At 35.2% G+C, this 20,008-nt stretch overlaps 1 protein-coding gene across 1 annotated transcript in view; it reads left to right on the top strand.

Annotated features, from left to right (window-relative positions):
• Positions 1-20,008, top strand: part of LOC131037665 (AMP deaminase) — a 92,904-nt gene that overhangs the window by 8,111 nt on the left and 64,785 nt on the right. The window contains exons 2-3 of the mRNA XM_057969846.2: positions 13,731-13,930; positions 14,094-14,307. Of these exons, the coding sequence (XP_057825829.2) occupies positions 13,731-13,930; positions 14,094-14,307 (414 nt within the window). The remainder of the gene's footprint in view (positions 1-13,730; positions 13,931-14,093; positions 14,308-20,008) is intronic.

Genomic DNA, 20,008 nt, shown 5'->3' on the forward strand with positions numbered 1-20,008 from the left:
CTAATCCTTTTCCCTTTAAATTTCAGTTAATTGCAGTTCAGTTCATTTGAAGTAGAAGCATCACAAAATTGTTATATCTGATGATGAAGTTCCAATCACAACAAAGAAGTGTGAGAACGATCCAAACGTAAGTCCCCTTGGATTACCAACATACCACATCAAGCCAACTGAGTCACATCCATTGCATAATCGAAACCTTGGAGTCAATTGTTTGAACTTATTTCAATCTTAGCATACAATTGAACTTTGATCAAGAGAGAGTAAAGTGACTGTTGGAAAACTTTATTGTGTTGGACGCTATCATAAAAAACACGTCAACATGTTGGGAGGAGTGACAACACTCTTCTCTTGAGCCAATAGCACAATATGTAATTCTGTAATGTCTCCACTTTGAAATATAATTTAATAATAAATATTAATAATGAAATTAAAATACAAAATAATAAAAATAAAAATAAAATTAATATATAAAAGAATATAATTAAATATAATTAAATATAATTAAATATAATTAAAATTTAATTAAGTTAATGAATGGTCAAAAGACATGAAATGAAAAGTTGCAACTCCCTCACACGAGATATAAAAGGGAGAAAAGAACCTCATTTGAGAGGGGAACACTCATGGGTTTCGAAGTGCAGATCTGATAAGACAACAATGAGGAGACATGACACTTTAAGTGGATGTCTCTTTTCCAAGAGATATGTCTCCTCAATAAAATAGGATATTATAAAAGGATATAGAAGGAAGAGAGGAAGAAGGATAGGGATTAAGGAAGGTTAATGGAAGAAGAAAGGAATGGGCAGAAAATAAGGAAGTGACTTTTAAGGACAGAAATGATGAAAGGTTGTGACCCTTTGATAGGGTGGTAATTGTGAAAGGTTGTGACCCTTGCCAAGCGAAGGCATGATGAAGGGGTGTGACTTCTCCATCACAATGGAAGATATAAAGGGAAAGTCTCATTTGAGGAGGAAGAAAACACACAAGCACAATCACACCAAAGAAGACATTCAACAGATCGAAAGAGAAATAATTTTGATGAAGGAAATAATTGTGAAAGGTTGTGACCCTTTGACAGGGTGGTAATTGTGAAAGGTTGTGACGCTTGCCAAGGGAAGGCATGATGAAGGGGTGTGACTTCTCCATCACAATGGAAGATATAAAGGGAAGAAGGTCTCATTTCCAACCATTAGAAATCATCATGTAGCATATCATGGAACATATCATTTGAAATTTCTTGTTGTCTCCTCAATCACATGAACTTTGTGTAAGCGATTAACAAATTCTTATCATAATGTAGATCTTTGTTTTACTCTTATAGTGCTGTGCTCATTTTTTTAAATGGCTTTGCCATTTATTATATGGTTGTGCATACTTTATTTTGGCTGCAGCTGAGCACTAGATTTGAAGGAGCTAGTTTATGAGTTTCCATTAGCCGCCTCATCTTCTCTTTACTTATTTGTCCATTGGCTACACCATTTTCACATTATTGCTTATGCCAAGTTTTATGCAGTGTTCTTTATACTTGTGTGGCAATTGTTTTTGGTTGTGTTGAGTTTCTTATATGGCAGCCTAGCCAAGTACAGTTAATATGCCACATGATGATTTCTAATGGTTGGAAATGAGAGCTATATAATGATTTTAAACTCCTACACTTTATCTGAGACTGCCCTATATTCTTATAGCTGTGTCATTGTTTGATAAATTGCATGATGTTCATCATAGCTGTAATATCCCCAAGTACAAATAATAGAGAATAACAATATCTTTCGAATTTCACTTCTGATTACATATAGTTTTCACTTGCCACAAATTAAATCTGCAACTATGCTAATTTCAGATTGCAGAATCTATTATTATAGTACATTCAATAGTGGGCATCACAATGTCATTCAATGTATTAAAATGAACATACATTCAGCTATGTATTGAGAATCGGGTATCAAATGACCTTCTTATAGTTCGATTCAAGCGACATAACCCAGCAATGCTAAATATGCAGAACACTGAAAATAGAGAATGCAGATTGGAACAGTTTGATGTGATATCGAATTAGAAAAGGTTTGCGTTTGAAGGCACAAACTTTTCTATATATTTGGTTCAACTCTATCTGAACATATGCTAGGTTAGTGATTGGCACTCAACACTGATATAGACTGGCCTCAATATCTTAATTCCACGCTCAGCAAATATATCCACACACTGATAGGAAACGCTGCACCTTCAATAAGAGTCTCTGTCTTTATTTTGAGCTGCGGTGCTTTGCAGGGTACCTCAAAATGTCACATGAATTGTGGGAATGCCTTCGGCTTGCAAAATTAGTCGTCACGACTCTAGAAAGGGATAACTCAATTTAAGGAATGCAACTAGGACTCAGGTGCAATTGTAACAATGCGGAGATATTTGGCAACCTTCGTATTATTTCTGATGTCAAAGTTCAAAGAAATATTTAGCTCGAACAATAGTCTTTTCTTTATTGAATCGATAATAGAAGTCCACAAATATTTACCCACATCATCAAGCTTATATACGAGACACTTAATTAGTTGGTTCATCAATCTCTTGCGATACTCCTCCAGCCACGATTTCAATGAAATGTTTGGAGCTCAACAAATAATATAATCACTTGATTATTGTAAAGTCCGATATACAAATATGAAGATGTTGCAATACAAATATAGAGGCAAATTAATGACACTATTATTTTCCTGAAATTTTTAGCATATTCTTGATATCAACATGATAAGATGAAGGCTTGATGCTTGCTTGCTTGATAATACTCGTGAGAATGCTAGTGATTTGATAATAAAAGTGCTAGCGATTTGATGATAAGTGCTAAGCCAAACATAAATGATTGAAGGTCTTATTTATATGCCTCACTTAACATTTGATCAATGGTGGAGATTAATTAGAAAGATCAATGTTGAGAAAATTTGAGAGAGGGTAAGACCCTATAATTAGCACATGGGTTGATGAGGTAGAAGAATAAAGAGGGTGTAATGCATAGAGGAAAGAAATAAAATATTTATCTTATTTATGTAAGGTGAGAAATTAAATAAATTATTTGAATTTACTTAATTTTGAGAGAAAGTGTTCATGAAAATCATTTAATTATAGGAGAAATTAATTAAATAGTAACATTATTTAATTAATGTTGGAGAGAAAATGGTGAATAAATCAAACATTAATATTATTTAATTTATAGAAGAAAAATTAGTTTAAATTAAATAATTTAATGTTATTTTATTAATATGGATAGAAGAAAAATAATGGAGGGATGATGTCCTAAAAATGCATTATCCAATTTTAGATGTTTAAATTTTGCACCTCTTTGAGACAATGCTTTTTATAGTGTTGTTTTAAAGAAAATGACACTAGTGATATGCCCCAGATGGATGCCCCCTTTAAAGATTGGCCAAAGAAACAAATTTTGGGTTAATCTCGCGACAAGAAGGAAAGGATATGTGATTGGGTGTGCAAAGATGTGTGAATGCGACTAGAGATAACTATATGCAAATTAGGCCATTTATCAAATGCAAGGTGAAGCATATAAATGGGCAAGTGTGCAAAAATGGATGGGATAGGACATGAAATTCTTTTTTGTTGTTGTTGTTATGGAACATTTTATAAGGGCAAATAGATATATGTACACCTAGATATGGATAACCAGGGTGACTTTGGTATTCCTTTTCATGGACTATGACTTTGCAATCAACATAATAAAAAGCAATGACCATGCCCCATTCTTCACTCGTCACCACACCACAATATCAAGATCGAGACTTCCTTGAGCTTCCTCAAAATAGGTCAAAAGAAAAGATCAAAAGGGAAAAAGATAAAATCAAAGATCAAAGATCAAGATAAAAAGATTGAGGATTAAAGATTACGATAAAAAATCAAAGATCAAGATCAAGATAAAAAGATCAAGGATCAAAGGTTTAAGATAAAAAGATCAAGGATCAACAATTACAATAAAATGATAAATGTAGTAGATCAAAGGATAAATCAACACAAAAGATCAAATGACAAACAAGTCAACAACCAACATATTTCTTGCAAAAAAGAATAAGCTCAATGTAAATAGATAGTGCCTAATATTGGAAAGATAGATCCATCAAAGTGTAGATAGCTTAAGGCCTGATATAGGAAGGATACATTTGTTAAGGCATGAATAGATGAAGAGATAGTGATGGATATAGAATAGATTAGGCAAGCATGTATGCAGGAAACTGTCTTAGATCAACATTAATCTCTCGCTTATGATTTTCATGAAAGCTCAATGTCCTTGTCTCTTGACATGCATAGCTTGATTTTGTTGTTGTTTTGGTTCAAGGTTTAGGTTTGTGATAATACTTTTCTCAAGATGATGATGTCTAGCCACTTGAAAAACTAGGTCAAGGAGCTGCCCCAAGTTAGGGATGAGGTATGATGGGATGGGGTTGATAGATAAAGCTTTATTGTGGTATGATTGGATCTTGTATTTGGCATGCTGATTCCCTGCTTTGAACTTATGAGGTTTGATATTCTTGTTGTATCTATGACAAAGATGGTTTTGATAAGCTTGTAAATGATAGCTAGATAGGGAAGCTAAGAGATAATTGAAGACCAAAAGTGTGATGGGAAGACGTAGATAGGATGAGGAATATATGATGGAGGATATGGATAGGACAATTAAGATCAAAGGAAGAAAAAATGCATTTGTATAGTATTGAGAAATATATGATATGACGTGATGGATGACTTAAGGGAGTATGAAGCTTTTGAATGAGCAAGTTTGGATACCAATTTATTTTGTGCTGCATTGCTTGGATAGGTATGATTGGATCTTGTGGAGGATTATGACCATGATAGGGATTAGGAAGGATGTTAGGATCTTGAGAACTTTGATCTTGGCTTGGAATAGGATCATTAGATGGGATGGAGGGGATATCTTTCTTTTGAGGTGGAGGATTATCGTTGGATGGGATGGAAGGAGCACATAGATCTTGATTATGAAGAGGATTATGAGATGGCATGCAAGGGATGCTTTGATCTTGATTAGGAAGCGGATAATTGGATAAAATAGAAGGTTTAATTTGACCTAGACGTGAAATGAGTTCATTGGATGCTATTAAACTCCCAAATGTTGAGTGTGTACACATGAATTGCATTTTTGATGGAATGGAATCCCTCTGCTCAAGCTATGGTGTAATTATATTGAACAACATAATAATTGGCATTGTTAACATTGCTTCCTTTATTAGAAGCATCTTCTTTCCCATGTTTATGGAGTTTAAATATCGTGATGTCATTGTTTGATGAGGAAGGAGTGTCTTCAATAGTAACATCACCGTTGTCTATGAGGTCTTGGATAAGATGTTTCAGTTTAACACAATTTGAAATCCTATTATACTCACAAACCTCATTGTCTTTGTACCATGGGGGTGTCACTATTGGTTATTGATTTCTAATTTTGGGAAATGATTTTAGCTTGAACAAGTTTTTGCATGGCAATTTCAATAGCTTCCCATAGAGGAGTAAATTTACTTTTTGGGTTGTTCTTTTGTCTAAATGTGTTGTTTTCTTTAGAAAGGGTGATACCTTGAGTGTATTGCTATGAAGTTTGTTTTGAATAACCTTCATTGACAACATTCTTGTTCTTAGCCCAAAGATGAGGTTTAATCATTAGATGTAGAGGATTATTCTTGTCATCCTTTTAAATCTTCACAAAGATGCTCAACAATGAGAGCTTTTTCAATGGTAATTCCTTTTTCTATGATCTCACCAATTGAGTTAAAAAATTGAATTTGTAAGTGGAAAGCCATTTCTTGATTTAAATTTTGGACAAATATGTCAACAAGTTGCTTTTCAAGAATATGATAAGGACACTTGCTCGTGAATTTTTCCCATCATTGCAAGAAAGAAGCAAATATTTTTCCATTTCTTTGTTTTGTGTTATATAAATCAGTTATAGAAACCTCATGTTCAATTTTGTATGGAAAATGTTTGATAAATCTTTTGCTAACCCATGAAAAGTTTTAATCTCCATGTGAAAACCACTCAACAAATTGGTGTCCTAAACTACAAGCAAAGAGGTGCATTAGGTAATTATAATTGTAGGCAACCTCCATGCAAGCTAGGTAAAATTCCCTTACATGTTCACGTGGATCACCTTTTCCCTTGTATTTGTCAAAGTTAGGTATCTCAAAGTTTTGGGAGAAAGTTATCACATGTATAGATCTATCAAAGGGATAAGGGCATACATCCTCAAGGGTGTTAGCTCTTCTTAATGTGTTGCATTTTCATCTCCACTATCTCTTGTTGCAAACTCTTAATTTGGGATGCTAAGTCACTTATGGGTGTCCAAGGGAGTGCATCGGTAAGGATATAGGTGGAAATAGGGGGTTGACTTTGTGGGATATATGTGGATATGAGAGGTTGACTTGGTGGAATGTATGTGGATATCAGAGGTTGATTAGGTGGAATGTAGGTAGATATCAGAGGTTGACTTTGTGGAATGTATGGTAAAGTTAGAGAAAATATTGGTACCCTTTTGAACTAACAACTTGTTGTGCTGTAAACACATACGACCCATTACAAATGGGACCCCTCTTTTTTTTGCTGGATAGCTTAGTGTTTTGCATAGTTGTTTTGCTTAGCTTGGCGATAATTTTAGGGTCTCTAGCCTTAGAATGAAGGGTTTGGTTTTGTCAAGTTTTGAGCTTGGTTGAGGTTGAAATTGTGAAAACATGTCTTGTGTGGAAGTGAACTCCAAGGATGAAAATCATGAAATTGCAACTCAAAACTTGAAATTGGGAAAGTGAAGAAATGTGGGTGTATGAAGTTTCAAAGTAAAAACTGAAAGAGCGAAAATTTGTGAATGGAGAGATGGCTAAGTCATGAGTAATTACATGTCTAAGCCTTCACATAAGTTAGGATAAGGTAAGATGGAATAAGGAAAATTCGCTTGACAAAATGTAAGCCTACCTTGACATTTAGGAATTGCAAGTTTCACATGCAACTTCACCCGAAATTTTAACGTTACATGAAAATTCGCTCTCAAATGCAACAAAACGAAGGACAATTCAATAAGAAGTGAGAAGAAGGTTAAGTTCTTGTCAAATTTTCAAAGATGAAAGAATTGTCTTTTCTGCAAATATGAGAGTGCAAAGTGAAAAATGCTAAGGAAAGGTTTTAAAAGAATAAGGAAATTTGTTGCAAGATTAAAATTATGAAAGCAAAAATTGTGCAAGATAAGGGTGAATTTCCGCTTGGAAAAAATTCAAGTTTAGGGTTCAAAATTGCAAGATAACCTCAAATTTCCGTTCCACATTGCAAGGTACCCTAGGATTTCTGCTCAACAATGCATGAAGAGGTGAAATTCCCACTGAAATTGCATGTACAAGTCTAAAACTTGTTCAACAATGCATGCATACCCCTTATTTCCACCCTACATTGCAAGCCTACATAGCATTTCCATCACAAAGTGCAAGAGGACATGAAAATCCAGCCCAACTATGCATGCATACCTCTAAATTCCTTTTGGAATTGTAAGATCCTAGTCAAATTCCACCCTAAAATGCAAGAGGAAGTCAAAAACTTGCTGGAAAATTCATTCACAAGGTAGAAATTTGCATGGGATAAATGCATGAGCAATGTGAAATTGGAAATATGAGTACTCAAACTTGTATATATAGCCATGCAAAAGCAAAAGGAAAATTGCAAAAAGAAGGCTGTCTCATGAAGAGGAAATAGTTCACAAATTTTAAGATAATGTAAATAAAAACTAGGCCTATCTCCCTTGACAAGAAGTGATTGACTTGAGCACTTATAAATGCAAGGTTAGAAGAATCATTTTATCATCACTTCAAATCAACCCACAATAGAGAAAAGTGAATTTCATAGCAGAAAGGTGTGAACTACATCAGGTAAATGCAAATTTCTGTCAGAAAATCAAATTTTAAACCGAGTGTTGTGTGAGAGGATTGATGTTGAACATTGAAGGGAGGCAATTCTTTGAAGGAAAAACAAGACATTCATATGCAGACTTGAGTGATTTCCTTCACCATTTTGAGCTTTTTCCAGACTTGAAACATTATTTCCAGAATTTCGAAGTTATTTCCAGATTGTTAAAGGTGAAATCAGAAGTCTTTAAGCTTCAATTTTCTAGAAATTTTGTGCAAAAGGGAAGATCAAGGGCTTGGAAGGGTTTGTGAAACATCCTATGAAGCATTATGGATTAAGAGTTTTTGAAAATCCAAATGATTTTGTTGCTTAATATACAAGTTGTTTCACAATTTCTCTTTGAACAACGATTATCATGAAAATTCTTTTGAGTTCTTCAAAATGAATTAGGAAGGCAAGGCGTTTGATTTTCATTTTCTTATCATGATCTTCTTGCATTTCGTTCAAGGTGTTTTTGTGATGTCCCAGCCTAAATGCTGCAGTGGTGCAGATTCCCGTTGGGCGTGTACCTAGGGTTGGGGCCCACCCACAATTGGGCAGCCACGAGTCCACGAGGGGGCTGGCCTGTGCTGATACTTTGCTAGGACGTAAAACCCCACTCTTAACGCCACTGGGCGCCATTCACCACCAGTCTAGGCTTTTGGTGTAGTGATGGACTTGCTTGGTATCAGAGTCAAGGTCTCGAGGTGGAGCCCCGCGGAGCGTGGTGGGCTGTTATATTCCAGCCTAAATGTGCGGTGGTGCGGATTCTTGCTGGGCGTGTACCCAAGGCTGGGACCCACCCACGATTGGGCAGCCACGTGTCCACGAGGGGGCTGGCTTGTGCTGGCACTTTGGTGGGATGGAAAACCCCACTCTCAATGCCACTGGGCGCCATTCATATTTAATTATATTTTTATTCCCTTATTAATTAAATTTAGCTCTAGCCTTTGGGAATAGTAAAGCCTAGCAAATTTCAATCCTATATTTGCTTGTCAAGCGGAAGGGAACATTACAGTTTTGGAATTGACTTAGGATCCATTCATAATTGTAATTCAATGTATTTTCTTTTTTCAGGATTGATTGCAAGGAAGCATACAAAATGATGGTGACAGATGGAGATGGAAGTGCAAAAGATAAAATCAAGACATTCAAGAAGATGACAAAGACATCACAACATGAAGGATTCTGAGATGATGCAATTTGGGAATATGAACCATTACAATTAGTCAAAAAAAGGGGATGATGTTGAGTATCGAGAGATATTGCTGGAGATGTAGAGACTTCTTTATGATGATATATAAGTGGAGTTGAAACAAAGAACAAGGTGAAGAAAGTCTACAAGATGTGTAAGAGCTGAGGTGGTGTTTACTCACCTCCACCAATCAAATAATTTGAGGTCAACATGTCCAAATTCATCGAACTTCATTCATCCCAAGAAAGAGATAATAGGCGCACAATCCTAGAAGACATGGAATTATCTTATTTGCTCTTGTTCCTCGCAAATTGTGTCATTGAGGATATCTTATTTCTCATTGGTCAAAAGTTGTAAGAAGGTGGTAGTTAGGGTGTTAGTTATAACTAACTCCACCTTAGGGTTTCATTGAATAATCTTGGCCATTGATTTAGAATCAATTTGGGCCCTTCATTTTGTTACTCAAAGTCTATAAAAGGCTTGGCCTTTTCATTTGTAAAGGTTAATAAAAGAATAGAGGCAGGAATAGAAGTTAGTAGTAGGAGGAGACTAGAAATTAGTTAGTAGGTTAATAATTTTTATTGAAGATATTGTGTATCTTTGTATGGGTTTCAACATTTTGCATGGTGTCTACTTCTCAAGTTTTAGTTGAAGTTCATTGATTTTAAAGGAAAAATGTGAAGATATTTGATGAATTCCTTGGTTCATACCATTTGTAGTTTGTTGATTGCAAATTGATGTGCATGATTAGTCTGAACTTATTATGATCTTAGTTCAATTGTGGATGTTCATTTGGATTGCGTTAGAATTGGGTATTGGATGCATGTTTACAATATGAAAATCTTTCACTACCTTTGGAGATCACATTAGTGTTGTGTAGTTGTTGTTATCATGGCGAAGTAATGCTTGATTTTAAGGAATCCATTTGTCTAAAGCACTATCCATTATCATCATTTTCGCTAGGGTCTTAGCTTTGTTTTCCTAATCCTTATCCCTTTGATCTTTGTTTGGTTGAAGTTTAAGTTAGTTTAGGAAGAAAGCATCATTAAATTGCTATATCAAATGTTCAAGTTCTAGGTGCTTTGCAGCAGTGAAAAGCATAAGTCCCTTTGTGAGAACAACAAATCACATCATTTCATTCAGACTATTCATTGCATGTCAAGTCCTGACAATAGGAACTTTGGGGTTACCTTAATTGATCACATTGTTTAGCATTTGAGGTTTCCTTATTCAAGAGAGGGTATAATACTTAGTATTTTATTCTGTGTTAGATAGTGTCACAAAACACCCATCAACACAACTAATGATTCAGATTTGAAGAAGGACCATTTTTGGCACTCTAATCCCTTCAGGTTCTTGTTCAAATTCTCTTAAGTTCCTCTTGATTTGCTTCCGTGTTTCTCTTGTGTTGTGATTTTGTGGTTGTCATGTGAAAATGTGATATCTTGAATGAGATTGGATATGAGTTAGATAAAAGATACTTGTTGCTTCAAAGCTAAAATTGATCAAAGATAAAATGGATCATCAAAATGATAAAGATAAAGATAAAGACTTATTTGAACTAGTCTTGTGAGCCCAAACAAACAAATAAAAAGTGAAATACACGGTCTCAAGAGTAGACAAAGACTCCAAAGCCAGTAAATTCACTAATGATAAAAGATAATCTAGCTCTTCAACTTGGAATAGACTTGTGAGACCAAGTAAAAAGCGAATTGAAAATGAAAGATAAAGGAGATTCAACTTAGACTTTAATGAATTGGCCAGCTTCTTATATCCGTATCTTGTTTTCCAAATCCTATCAAGGTGTTGGGTTTAAGTTTCAAGCTTGTTTCAGGTGCTGTTTCAGATCTGATTTTCTTCAAGTTTGCTGCTGTGGCAGTGTGGAGATTTGTTTAAGTGTTGGGTTTGAAAGATTTTTGAAAGACATTGATCCAAAAATGGTTTGGAATAGCCCAGATTCCTAGCAGAATAGTTCAAAGGCGTAGCTTTGTGTGCCAGAAGCGTAGTACTGTGAACCAAAAGAGCAATTTGGTGAACACAATGCACAATTCTGTGAACCAAATATGCAGTCTATAGACCAAAAGCGCCAAAAGTACAGACCAGATGTTTAGTTTGATATTCGGATGCTTTTGCAAGTTTTCCAAATTTGGCAAGAGATTTCACTCAATAAATGATCTAATTGAACAAGTTTTAGTGCGTAAACATAAAATGCAGAATGCATACACCCTCCTAGTTCCACAAATGCAAATAAAATTGTTTGTTTGAACTTGATTGTTTTCTGAATGTCCTTTTTAATATGCAAGCATACACACAAGATATAAAAGAAAAAAGCAACCTCCCTATGGCTCAATTTGGATTTTTGTCCTCTTTTGGTTTGAAGAGGGGATGGAGGTGTAAACACTCAAACACACAAGACACATTAGCAAGCCTACGCAATTGGGTGTATCAATCCTTGCAGTCACAAAGTACCTCAAGAAAAGATGTCCAAGACGGTTCAACTAGGCTTTACAAGCTGAACTAGGGGTATCTTCGATAAACCTCAAGGGTATATGGAAGTCTAATTCATAGATGGTAGGAACATTGAATAACAGTGAGGAAGAAAAAGCAACCCACTCTCCACCTTCACTTCTCAAGGCATAAAGTTCTTAGAGGCTTACCCCATGTCCCCATGCGGCTGCTTAAGTGCAATTTCTGCTTAAAATTAAACAGCAAGAGTGTTCCCATGCAAGTTTTTTATTAAAGGGAAAGGATAAATTAGAATCTTTTCCTATTTAAGTGGAGCAGCAACTGCTTAAAATTTGAAAAATAAGCTTTGAAAAAGGGGGGGGGGCTAGAAATAAGCAGCAACTGCTTATTGGGAAGATTGACACATGGCTCCACAATTTTTTTTCCTCCCTTTTTATTTGCATCCAATTTTTTCTCCAAAATTTGTGTGAAAAATTATTTACATAGATTTTTTCAATAATGTAAGTTAAGATGACTGTTTATTTTCCTAAGCACCAAAATTTGAGATTCATGGGGCCACTAGCACCACAAATTGCTCCTAAAAAATTTGAGCAGCAGCTGCTAGCAAAAATAAGCTTAGCATTGGCATGGGGACCTGCCCTTAGTTCATATATATAATATTCCACTTTCAAGGGGTGTGTCTTTTGATTTACCCCCCGCTCTTTATACTCCATTGGAACATGAGAGTTGAAGTCGTTCCCTAGAGTGATCACTTTACTAGGCAGGCACCTTAAAAAGATAAAAAGAAAAAGAAAGATCACTTATTTTTGATCCTGAAGATTGCTCTATGGTGCAAGATGAGAGCATAAGTAAGTAGATCTTCGGGATTAAAAGACACTCCTTTATTTTAGATACCAAATACATATGTGAAAGCTTAAATTTAGGCCCAATTTCAATGTGAAAAAGGCATAACAATCAAGTAGTGTACAGCAAACAGTGCTTCTATGATGATTAGTAAAGATTATGATCACTTGAAAATGTAAATGAGAGGGTTTAGAACAAGTGAACCTGAATTTAACGCTTCCAATTTTCCCTTGATGCAATGTGAAGAGCTCCAAGCTATCTTTGTTAACTTTTAGGTCTTGAAATTCTGCTCACAAATAAGAAGCAACAAACTACAAAGGATGAAACCCTAGGAAATGATGCTAAAATGAGGTTAGAGGGTTAGTTTTAGATTGATATTGCTTAGATCTGACTGAAAATGTGGAAGATTTAGAACTGCAGATTCAAGAAAGATGATTCAACAAAATCCTAGTCTACATAAACCAGATGTGACACAGAACAGATCAAAAGCACCAACGTACTGAACAAAAGCGCCAATATACTGACCAAATCATCACCCAGAAAAGCATGCATCCTTCAAGTCACGTGACGGACCTTTAACACCAATATCCTTCACAATTTCAAGGTCGTCCAAGATATTAATTTTAAAGGTCCAACAAAGTTCCAACTCAGATAATCCACCCATGTAACAACACACAGTGAACACTGCTGGTAGAACCTTCTGCCATTGCCATAATTGTTGCGTGCACTGTTCTCTAACCATATAACCAATCAATTAATTAATTGCCCCTCTGGCTTGAAACCAAAAAAAGTGAGGTTTTTGTATGAAATGGTTCCATACGCCTGCACAATTGCAAATCTGAGGGAAGCCTTTTGCTTCAAAACATTAAAATTTCAAGAACTCATTCTAGATTTAAGCTTTTGTTTGCTTTAAGTACCTTTAATTGTTAATACAAAACTGATTGCATGACATTGAGCAAGACAAGTTGTATTATTTTGTGCATTGTAAGTTGACCTCACTTGTCACTGATGGACAAGAGTTTACATGCTTGGTTAGTGAGATTAGAGGTTTTTAATCTTTCCAATCAGCAATTTACAAATCACAACCACTAGACAACATATCTACCTACATCGAATTTTTCTTTATTTGGAAAGAACTATTATTTGAATGAAAGCTCCTGATAAATATTGTAGCTGTATGGAGTTAAGGTTTGGAGAGGCACGAACCAGAAACTTTCTGTCAAACTTTTGCATTTTTAACATATCTGCAAGATTTGCCTTTCGATTTATAAATATTTACAGATCTTTTTTAATTTTATGCCAGGAAGCAGTCAATCTCTCAATCATCCAGGTTCGAGAAAGAGAGCAGTGGCACCAGTGATTAGACCAACTACCCCTAAATCTCCTGTTGCAAGTGCTTTTGAAAGTGTTGAGGATTCTGATGAGGAGGATGATCTTCTAGTTAACCAAGAAGATCATCATTTTAATTATGACAATGCTAATGATGATCTTCTAGGCACAGTTGTAAGAAGCTCCTACTGTGGTATTTAATCTTCAATGTTTTAAATCTTCAGGATTGGAGACTGATTTTCTTCATTTTCTTAAAAATGGAGTGGGATTTGTAATAAATTAACAATGTACTGTTTCTATATGATGGGAAGAACTAATTTGGATTCAATCTGTGCAGGAAACAAGTGGAAATCATACATCATCAGCCCTTGTTACTCCAGATCTTATGAATTCTGATGTAGATCAGAACCATAAGTCTGGAACAATTATGATGAGATCACATAGCATATCTGGGGACTTTGCGATGCATGCACCTGATCCCGTGGTTGCAGATATTCTAAGGAGAGAACCAGAACAAGACACACTTGTACGGTTGAAAGTCACTCCTATCGGTAGGTTTTAGAGTTACTTGTTGATTAGCTAAATTCAAAGATAAAGTTTTATCAGTCACTGTTTTATGTAATAGGCTAGTGGTAGCTTGTACATTTTGTCTGTCGCTGGTGAGTATTATTACAAGCTAAGAGCCAAATTGTTCAGATCTAAGCTCATGCTTCTGGTGATGCACATATCTTTTAATCTGGCACGATGTTATAGAGTAAAAAGAATACATGCATAGGATCAGCCTTTTTGGGGCATTTGAAGCTGTTTGTTCATATAGATGGGTTGTTCCAATATTAATCAAACTTAAAATCGATTCTTTGTAAGAATATTTGAATAAAATATATACCTGTTGTTGTATATTAAAATGTAGTGTGGGGCCATCCTCCAAATGACAATCAATTAGTTAGTTGTTTGCTTATTTGCTTGCATCCATCTTCTATAAGATGATATTCTACAGAATTAATTAGTGCCACAGTTGATGATGTGTTGAATTTAACATGTAAACAACTGTTTTCCATACACTTCATTTCTGCAGTGAATTAGTTCTGCTCAGATAATTTGTGACATTAGATCTGATTTGAGTGTAAAAAGTGAAGCAATAGTCTGTGTTCTTGTATCACCATTTTAAATTCTGCCCAAAATCTAGCAATAAACAGAAACTGTTAGGTGGATTTAGATAGCAGGAAATTCAAAAAAGTTCTGTCAAATACCAAAAATATTTGGAACTGGATATAAAACTGAATCTAATCTGATTAACTTTTTTTAATGCTGAAATCTGAGATTCTGTGTTGAACGAAAAATCTAATTCTAAAATATGATATTTTTTGTCCCCCTATTCTGCAACCCCCCTCCCCTGAATTTCAAATAGAATTTCAGAAAATGCAACATAACACTTAATACGTCAATACTATAATGATTGTAGACAATACATATGACTTCTTTGAGAAGGTATGCAGGTCAACTTGGGCTGGGAAATCTGCAAGAGCAGTTTGATCTCTGGACTTGCTGATTATTAATCTGCTATAGATTATCTATTTAAACATTCAAAAAAAAAACTTACTATGAATGATTTGAGGTTCTGTTTCTTTTCCTTTGTTCCTTTTTATGGGTAGAAGGTTTTACATGTGACAATTGAATTGGGAGAGCATCTTGGGCTCTAGGAAGAATTTTATCATCATCCTTCCATTTACATTTCAGTCCTTTCACATCATTTTATATGATGTAGCCCTCCCGGGCTATTAGTTATTCAGATTTGTAATTATTTTTCTGCTTTATATGTTAACATTCTGCAACATCAAAATCAAATTAGTTGCAGCTTGTGTTCTGGTAAGGCCTAAGCCATCATCCTCACAAGCTTACATTGTGGTCCTTTGACAATTCATTTGGCATCAAGAAAATAGTTTTTGTCGAATGTTTACAATGAAGTGATGTTTCAATTATCCCTAAACTAGAACCCAGTTTGAATCGTCTACTTCATGCTCATGCCGATATTTTATATAAGAAAATGATCATTAGATGAAAAACTAGGTGGGAAACTTATGGCCATGGTGTTAAGACTTAGTCTTGTCGAAAATTATGCAAACCATTTGTGACTCCGACTTAGACTTGTCGAAAATGAGTTTGAGGGTCAGCACTACCCATAGGGTCCAGGGAGAGTGCCTTGAGTGCAATACTTGTTGCAATATAGGGTGGGACGTAGGCTCAAAGACACCACTACCAAACCCAAATTAAGGGCTTTGCAGCCACAAAGACTTTAAATAAATAATAAAAACCAAAGTGTATACAAAAAGTTATGTCTTGTATACTTAGATGTATAAATAATTGAATATATTTATATTTTTTATAGTTGCTAAATATTGCCATATTTGTATCAAGGTTTCTTGTAAATTTGGCATATTTGTATCTAATACATATCCGTTTAAGCAAATTTGCTGGTGAAATTATGCTCTAAATGGGTAAGTTAGTGTTTTAGAGTGTTAGTGCTTTTTAGAGTTGAAAAATGTATGTTTTGATCTTTATGTTTTTTTATATATTGACTAGTAGCCCTACAAATTCATTGAGTCCTAATTTGGGACTTCCAACTCTGTAAACATAGGAGCTTGTACAAACTTGTGAGTTGCAAGCTAATCCATAGACAAAGGGTACCATGGACTTAGACTCACAAGTCTAGGTGACTCTCAATGCTATGCTTATGGCCCTAAAGCTTTTGGTATTAGAAACTTGAATAGGGCTTCTTTTCTCTTTTAATTTGGTGATGTTGCTCCTTGTAATAAGGCTAGTTTGGAAAACATAGTGACTAAACTCTAAAGAAGAGCAATTATTTTGCTAATATTAACTTGGGTAAGAGTATAAGGCCTGCAAAAATAAAACAAACAATCAGTGCCAAATTCAAATTGTCACACAACTCATTTGAATCTCAACAGAAGTGTATTTTCACAGCAACTAAACAAGTGAATTCTTCCTCATATTTGTTGAAGATTTGGGTGTCAACTTAAGAGAAGTTTTTTTTGTTTCTTGTGAGTGCTCTTTCTTCTTTTTCACCTTAGCCAAATCATGCTCAAAAGGAGGTGAAGTTTGCATTTCCATAACAAGATTTGAATCCTTAGGCTGCATCATATTATCCCTTTTAGCCTTCAAAATTGAGGGTGTCTTAGGATCCAAATTTGAAACTGTAAAAGGAGCTTCTTGCAAAGTTTGGGAAAGAGCTGAATCAGATTCTTTTCTTTCATCATCAACACTACTTGCTTAAGTGGAAATGCATACTTGTTATTGGAGCCTCCATTGTACTTATTTGAATAAGCATTCAAAACCTCTTGGTGGACTCGATCATTCTTTTCAACCTCAAAATCCTCTTTCTTCTTTCTTGGGCAAATTATACAATCATGTGGCCCTTCCTCTTTTCACCCACTTGCTCAAGAAGAGAGGTTCTTCTTGCTATCTTGGGGAGGAATAGAGGTCCTCTTGGGCAATGAAAAGTGAAAAAGTCATAACCAAAACAATAGTGGCACTAAAAGGGTATATTCACATAATTCGACTTATTTGCCCAAGATATGCTATCCTTTTTATATATGATCTCTTTTGGCCGCCCTTTATACAAATCCATTTCTACACAAATTTGAGCATAAGTAGTTTGAGAATGCTCCCAAGAGTCTTGAAGGGGATCAAAAGATTGAAATTAGGGTTTAACACTTAAAGTATAGTCCTATAACCACAACCTTGAACTAAAAATTATGTTTCTATCATTAGGGGACTAATGGTACCCTTAGAGAAATAGTGTTCACACAAGACAATGCAAATTCTTTTCTTCAACAAGGGTTTTCAAATCTTGAAACCAATTCATACAAGCTACTTAGATTTGGCCAAAAATCATTCAGTTTTCCTATTAAATAAAGTGTGCAACATCAAGGTTTTTTCTCACTCATCCACTTCTTTGTTTTGATCAGGAATTGCCTTAGTTATTTGATTTGCCCTTTTTGTGATCAAACCATCTTTCTAGATTCTAGACTTAAATTACAACCTTTCCAAACATCTGAATGTGAATCCGAGGATTTATGGTCGAGTTTAGGGCATGAATGATTCTCAATGATTCTCAGAATTACTCATAGTGTTTCGAGGCTTTATGGTCAAGTTTAGGGCATGAATGATTCTCAGAATTACTCATAGTGTTCCTACAATCTCCGAGCCCCTCTCTACTCTTCACAACTTTGTTCTTGTGGAGAAGGTAATGTCCACAATTTAAAATATTAAATATTTATCACTTTCTCATCACCAAGGTCCCATGAGGGTTTGGTGAGAGCATACGTGAGTAAATATTATTATTTGACTGATTTTGATCACCAAGATCCCATTAGGGGCAGGTGAGAGCTGCATACAATGGATGAATATTGATTTTTTATATTTTATTTAAATAAACAACAATGCCTAAAATATGTAGCAATAGATTGCATGAACAATAAAATTATTTTGGAGCTGAACAAATATGCTAATATATCTCAAATAAACAACATATAAATCGAAATACTATGATATCACAATTATTAATATTATATTTTCTTGAGTTATTAGCTCAATAATGTAATATATTGTAATTTTAGTTTCTTATTAGAAACTTTCTATTTTGTATTTCTTTGTAATTCTTTATAGTGATCTTCATGATCATTCGTAAATACAACAATAATTTTTTACCAATTATGTCCCCATAATATGGTATCAGAGCAGAAAGAAATTTTTTTTAAAAAAAAAAATTTTTGAATGAAATTTTTCATCAGTGAAAAAACAAATGTAGGGCCTGCGATTTTTTCAGAATTTGAAATTCAAATTTTTTTTTTAAAGGGTTTTCTTCCAGGTGGTTTTTTCTACTGTTCTTCGTGTTTTCTGTGGCGGATTTCTTTTTAACTAGAACTTCGCCCCGCGACGCCATTAATCCTCCGTGCGTGATACAATTTTTTCCACCTGCAAATTTTTTTTCTGCTATTTTTGGATGGAAATCTGCATTTTCGATTAGGGTTTTTACCCTTCAGATGAAGGCGAATTTTTTTTCTGATTGCAGATTCTTGGTGGGTTTTTCGAGAGCTCAACTGGGTTGTTTTTCAGAATTTTGTGGGTGCATCGTTTTCTGTGCATCGAAATTCAAGCCAACGTATTTCAATTTTGATTTTTGTTCTTTTTGGGTTTTTTGCAAGGATTTTTGGGTTGTCTTCGGATTTTTCCGAGTCAGCTGAATTTTTTTCTTGAAATCTGTGCCAGATGTACTTCATATTTTTTTGAAGTATGTACCTGTATATGCCTCTGTTTTTTGCATTGGGATTTGTGCTTTGTATTCCGTGCTATCGCCTCTTCTCGGATTTTTGTTTTCTGTGCATTGGAAAATGTGCAAGATGGCGTCATTGACCAACTTGATGTTGGAAGGCAGACAACGATTTAATGGCGGGAATTATTAACACCTAAAAGTAGTGCATGTTGACTATTTTTGAATATCGTTGCCTTGATGATCTTGTTTTGGGAACAAAATCTCGTCCTACCACAACCGCATCAGATATGGACAAGTTTGATGATCGGAATCGAGAGGCTGTTATGCTTCTCAAGCTCTCTGTCACAGATGACCAGTTACCTTAGATTCCTTCCGGCAAGTCAGCCTCAGAAATTTGGGAGCATCTGAAGGAGTTGCATGAGACATCCGACAAAAGTCGAGCGTTCTTTCTAAAGAACCAATTGTTCTCCATCATGATGGATGAACGCATGTCCTTATAGGAGCATCTCACAAAGATAAAAGGACATTTGAGATCAGTTCGAAGCTATTGGTCGCAAAATGGAGGAAGAGGATATGGTAGTCATAACCCTAAAAAGCCTACCAAAATCCTATGAGCACTTCATAGAGACTCTCAACATTACGTCTACGAATTGATCTGAAATTTCTCTAGTTATGCACCAAACTTTTGCAGCAGGATCGCTGGAAACAACAGTTTGGTAGCAGTGCCACTTCATCCTCCTTTGAGCAAGCCTTTGCAGCCAAATCCTTTCACAAGGATAAAGGCAAATCTCAGTCATTTCAGTCCTCTCAGCAAAAGGGCTTTAGTCAGTCACAGGAAGGCTCGAAAAAGAAAAAGGTTCAATGCAATTATTGTCACAAATATAGCCATCTGATTAAGGATTGTCGTAATCGGATAGCTTCCGAACAACGAAAGCAGGGAGGGTCTCAACCTAAGGCCAATG

This window comes from Cryptomeria japonica, chromosome 10, assembly GCF_030272615.1.
Source record: "Cryptomeria japonica chromosome 10, Sugi_1.0, whole genome shotgun sequence".
NCBI lineage: Eukaryota > Viridiplantae > Streptophyta > Pinopsida > Cupressales > Cupressaceae > Cryptomeria > Cryptomeria japonica.